Genomic DNA, 4,948 nt, shown 5'->3' with positions numbered 1-4,948 from the left:
TAATACACATTGACGTTTAATGTTCCTCTGCGCAAAGTTCCAAAACACAGCATGTTAAATCATGTTTAAAATATCACAACAGGTTACAATTGACACACATTGTTGGAATCTGAGCATAATTCAAAACCTTCACAAATCCAGCTTTTGAATACACAGTAGTAATGTGTCACTCTTTAAGAAATGATGCTCATATACACTACACACACAATCACCTTGAACACTGTAAGACTCTACTTCATGATGTAGCTTAAGTCTTTCTTAATCTCTCTGAATCTCTCTCCTTTGGTCTTTTCAATGTATCTTTAGCGTTAGCTTAAGCCTACCCTTCAACTGACACTACAACTTCTCTTTCCTCTTTCTCTTTCTCTCCCTCCACCGCTGAGCTCTCCTCGCTCTCTTTCTCTTTCCCATCTTTTCCTTTGTTCTCCCCTCCCACACTCTCCTCCTCTTTCTTCTCTGTAGTGGTTTCTACCTCTCCGCCGGTCATCTTTTCACTCTTCTTTTCCTCTGCTGTGTCCTTCTTCTCCTTTTCTTCCTTGTCCTTCTTCTCCTTCTCTATTTTGGAGAGGTGATGACAGAGAGCCTGGACATAGGTGAACACACACATAGGATCTGGTCTGTTCCCCATCAGAAGCATATCACCAACCTCCAACAGGGGGTAGCAGTCAGCCATGGTCCTGAGAGAGAGAGACAGAGAAAGAGAGAGACAGAGAAAGAGAGAGAGAGAGAGAGAAAGAGAAAGAGAGAGAGAGACAGAGAGAGAGAGACAGAGAGAGAGAGACAGAGAGAGAGAGACAGAGAGAGAGAGGATGATTACTTTACAACACACACTCAGACACAAACACACACACACATACAGCTTCGTACTCTGCTGTGTTGAAGGCCAGGGTGAAGTTCTTCTCTCTCTCAGATGCGTTCAGGGCTGAGAAGTCAAAAGCATCTGGGAAGAAGCGATGGATGAGTGCACAGAACGCCAGCCCATCACACCATGAAGATGAGAAGTTCTCTATGGAAACGCCCTGGGAAAGAGAGGGTGGCAAGCAGGGTTATGGTTCCCCAGATGTCACTTCTTATGTCTCTTGTGCATGACCATGACCATCCCCTCACCTCATAGTTGCGTGTTTTGTTGGCACACCATGAAAGCACTTTCTGTTTGATTGATGCCCCACTTGCCACAGCCATAGATGATCTCTGAAGTTTGAAGTTGCGGACAACTGGTGTCCTTAAAATAAGTCAAAAGACAAATACAACTCTCCCCATTAGAATGTTGTTATATTAATACAGATTATATATTTAATTATACACATTGGAACACATTATACATGTCATAACTTACTCAGGTGCATTTTGCTGGAACTTTGCTATGATGTCATTTTTTCTAGACATCCGGGCAGAGCGGGCAGAGTTCCGGGGTCGGATTACAGAGGGGGCTGCAGAGGATGGGGTAGAGGCGGTGGGATTCAAGACACTCTTTCTTTTGGTCTTCCCTTGCTTCTCCACCTCCTTGCTTTTCTCTTTAACCTTTCCTCCTCCCGCCCCTTCCTTTTCTTTTACTGGTTTGCTCTTGTTCTCTGGTGCCTTCCCTTCCTCTGCCTCTGCCTCCCCTCCCTCTCCCTTCACTGCCTCTCCATCTCCCTTCCCTGCCACTCCCTTCCCTGCCTCTCCATTCCCTGCCACTCCCTTCCCTGCCTCTCCCTTCACTGCCTCTCCATCTCCTTTCCCTGCCACTCCCTTCCCTGCCTCTCCCTTCCCTGCCACTCCCTTCCCTGCCTCTCCCTTCCCTGCCTCTCCCTTCCCTGCCTCTCCCTTCCCTGCCTCTCCCTTCCCTGCCACTCCCTTCCCTTCCCTTCCCTGCCACTCCCTTCCCTCCACTTTCCCTGCCTCTCCCTTCCCTGCCACTCCCTTCCCTGCCTCTCCCTTCCCTGCCTCTCCCTTCCCTGCCACTCCCTTCCCTGCCTCTCCCTTCCCTGCCTCTCCCCTGCCACTCCCTTCCCTTCCCTGCCACTCCCTTCCCTGCCTCTCCCTTCCCTGCCACTCCCTTCCCTGCCTCTCCCTTCCCTGCCCTTCCCTGCCTCTCCCTTCCCTGCCTCTCCCTTCCCTGCCTCTCCCTTCCCTGCCACTCCCTTCCCTTCCCCTTCCCTGCCACTCCCTTCCCTGCCTCTCCCTTCCCTGCCTCCCTTCCCTGCCACTCCCTTTTTCCCTTCCCTGCCTCTCCCTTCCCTGCCACTCCCTTCCCTGCCTCATCCCTGCCTTCCCTTCCCTGCCTTTTCTGTCTTTCCTCTTCCCTTCCTCTCCTTTCCCTTTTCTATTTTCCCCTTTCTTGGCATTATTTTCTCCCCCCCCTTCTCTTTGTCCTCTTTCAGCTCCTCTTTCTTTTTCTCAATCTCTCCATTCTTGACCACCTCTTGCCCCTTTCCATTCTTGTGCTCCTCCATCTCACTTTCCCCCTCTCCTTTCACCAATTTGGGGTCTTCTGTTTCTCCGGTGTCTGCACCATGACACGGCCCTTCCTCACCCTTACAAGCCTCTTCACCATTAACCTCATTGGCGTCGGTTACAGGCTGAGACTCCTCTATGTTTTCAATGCTAGCCCCTGTTGCCTGTTCTGGAGTTTTCGCCCTATTAGCCCCTGACTTGACCCTATGACCTTCCACTGTGTCCTCCGCCAGGTGCTCTCTCTTCGGGGGGTCACACTCCTGGACTGGAGCTTCTCTCTCTGTCTGAGAGACAAACCAGATAAGATTACAATTGGCAATTCTGAGCACTTGAGGTAGTTTTGGTTAGGGTTATAGGACAGAACTGTTGTCAGAGACCTGATTTTATATCAGTTGTTGAGGGGAGAGACTATGTAAAGTGACATTATACATAGTTAAGTACTAAAATAGGAAATGAGTCTGTTTCACTCTAGAGAATCCCCATAGTTACTTTGGTGCTCATGTAGCCGATGTGAAATGGCTAGCTAGTTAGCGGTGGTGCACGCTAGTGGCGTTTCAATCGGTGACGTCACTCGCTCTGAGACCTTGAAGTAGTGGTTCCCCTTGCTCTGCAAGGGCCGCGGCTTTTGGAGCGATGGGTAACGATGCTTCGAGGGTGACTGTTGTCTGTGTGCAGAGCGTCCCTGGTTCGCGCCCAGGTCGGGGCGAAGGGACGGAGGTAAAGTCTATACTGTTACACTCAGAACACATGTACAGAGTTGTACAGAGTTGTTTATGGCTGTAATATTACACATGTCTATCATAATGTTCCATGACTTTAATAAGTCACAACTGAAACATTAAGATATATAACGTTGCAGATAAAACAGTATGTTGGATTTATGTTAGGTCAGTGCACTTGAGGGACTGTCCCAGGTGTCACTCCTGGTCATGTTTCAGGGTAGTGACTCATCAGTGGAAATAGGATGGACACGTGTGTGTGTGTGTGTGTGTGTGTGTGTGTGTGTGTGTGTGTGTGTGTGTGTGTGTGTGTGTGTGTGTGTGTGTGTGTGTGTGTGTGTGTGTGTGAGAGAGAGAAAGGCAGCAACATTCCTGTGCCAAAATTTGGCACAGGAACAGGTGTTGCCCAGCCATGACCACCACCAACCCCTCCCACTATCTTCGCTCCAAATACTACATTGGACCACATTGCAAATACAACTCTGCCACCTCATGGTAAAGCTACATGGCTCATGTTGTATGTGTTTTTGTTTCTTGAAAAAAGTGTGTATTTGTTTGTCTGTAGGTGGTTGAGGTTTGTCTCTGTATGCATATTGTCTTGGGGTTGTCTGTATCTGTTTTTGGGTGTGTTTCCTTCATCAACACACACACCTGATTGTTGTTGTTGTCCTCTATCTGGTTGGCTGTTGCATCGTTCCCAGAATCCTCCTGGTGGAGTGATACATCGTCCATGGTTTGATGGACTTCCTTTGTCTGTTTGTCCAACTTCTTCTGAAACATCAAGTCAAATCAGACTCTTCCTTTCCAAAGTTATTGAATTGCTCCTGATCATTCAATATCTATGTTCATTCAACGTCCATTCCATCAATCAGTGTAGCCTCAAAGTTCTAGGCAGAAATCTCTCTTGCTCTCTCTCTCTCTCCCTCTCTTTTGCTCTCTTTCTCTCTCTCTCTCTTTACCGCTCTGTCTCTGTCTGTCTATAACTCTCTGTCAGTGCTCTCATGTGTGTGGTTAGTGAGTGCCCCCTGCCCCCCTCCTGCCTTCGCTAGGATTCCAAGTCACTTTATCTGACCTGCAGAACAACACAGGTTCCAGAAATAGAGCTAGTGACATCGGCACAGTCCAACAGCCCGGACAGCTGCATCTGCTCTGGAAACCATGGGTACACAGACACATACACACACAAACATGCATAAGTACACACATGTATACGTGTGTGCAAATACACACATACATAGAGAGACAGACACACACACAAACACACTCACACACACAGACACACTCATATTATATTCTCAAGTCAAGCCCTAGCAAACAGATTTGCATAGTTGGGACTCTACTCAAATTAAATTGAATTCTTACCCTGATCCCAAGGACCTATTTAATCTCAAAGTAAATGCAGTCATTCAGATATAAGAGTTAACAGAAATAGTAACAATCAATACAGTTCACAGTTCAACACACATACATGGAGACCAAGACATACAGAGACCAACACTTCCACGTACACATGCAGTGAATCTTTGATGTTGATAAAAGCGTGTGAGTTGAGTGGTAGGAGAGGTGCAGCCCTTACCTTGTGTGGTACCTATAGCCCTCTGGGTTCGCTGTGGTCACTGTGTACTGCTTACTCTCTCTCTCTATTAAGTCAGTGTCCACTTCTGTTTGTCTTAACACCTCTCTCTCTCTTTCTGTTTTTCTGGCTCTCAATACAGTGTTAATAAACTGCAGCGACCAGTGAATCAGTAAGATGTGAATATTCTCTCTCTCTCTCTCTCTCTCTCTCTCTCTCG

General features: G+C 47.7%; 1 protein-coding gene across 1 annotated transcript; it reads right to left on the bottom strand.

Annotated features, from left to right (window-relative positions):
• Window positions 1-4,948, bottom strand: LOC112220529 (smoothelin). The gene is made up of 8 exons (XM_042302848.1): window positions 4,732-4,948; window positions 4,228-4,304; window positions 3,807-3,923; window positions 2,251-2,720; window positions 1,337-1,687; window positions 1,108-1,222; window positions 868-1,019; window positions 1-677 (listed from the first exon to the last, which is right to left on the bottom strand). Exons 2-8 carry the CDS (start codon window positions 4,297-4,299, stop codon window positions 320-322), a joined length of 1,635 nt encoding a protein of 544 aa, XP_042158782.1. The 5' UTR covers window positions 4,300-4,304; window positions 4,732-4,948; the 3' UTR covers window positions 1-319.

This window comes from Oncorhynchus tshawytscha, linkage group LG21 (assembly GCF_018296145.1).
Source record: "Oncorhynchus tshawytscha isolate Ot180627B linkage group LG21, Otsh_v2.0, whole genome shotgun sequence".
NCBI classification, from domain to species: domain Eukaryota; kingdom Metazoa; phylum Chordata; class Actinopteri; order Salmoniformes; family Salmonidae; genus Oncorhynchus; species Oncorhynchus tshawytscha.
The sequence above is the reverse complement of the archived record's forward strand: the minus strand, read 5'-3'. Positions and strand labels throughout refer to the sequence as shown.

Excerpts from the sequence above, each read along its gene's own strand:
- LOC112220529 (XM_042302848.1), bottom strand. The coding sequence starts at position 4,299 with ATGCAGCTGTCCGGGCTGTTGGACTGTGCCGATGTCACTAGCTCTATT. Across the intron at positions 3,924-4,227 it reads GAACCTGTGTTGTTCTGCAG|AAGTTGGACAAACAGACAAA; the intron begins GTCAGATAAAGT and ends ATGTTTCAGAAG. Across the intron at positions 2,721-3,806 it reads AGGACAACAACAACAATCAG|ACAGAGAGAGAAGCTCCAGT; the intron begins GTGTGTGTGTTG and ends TTTGTCTCTCAG.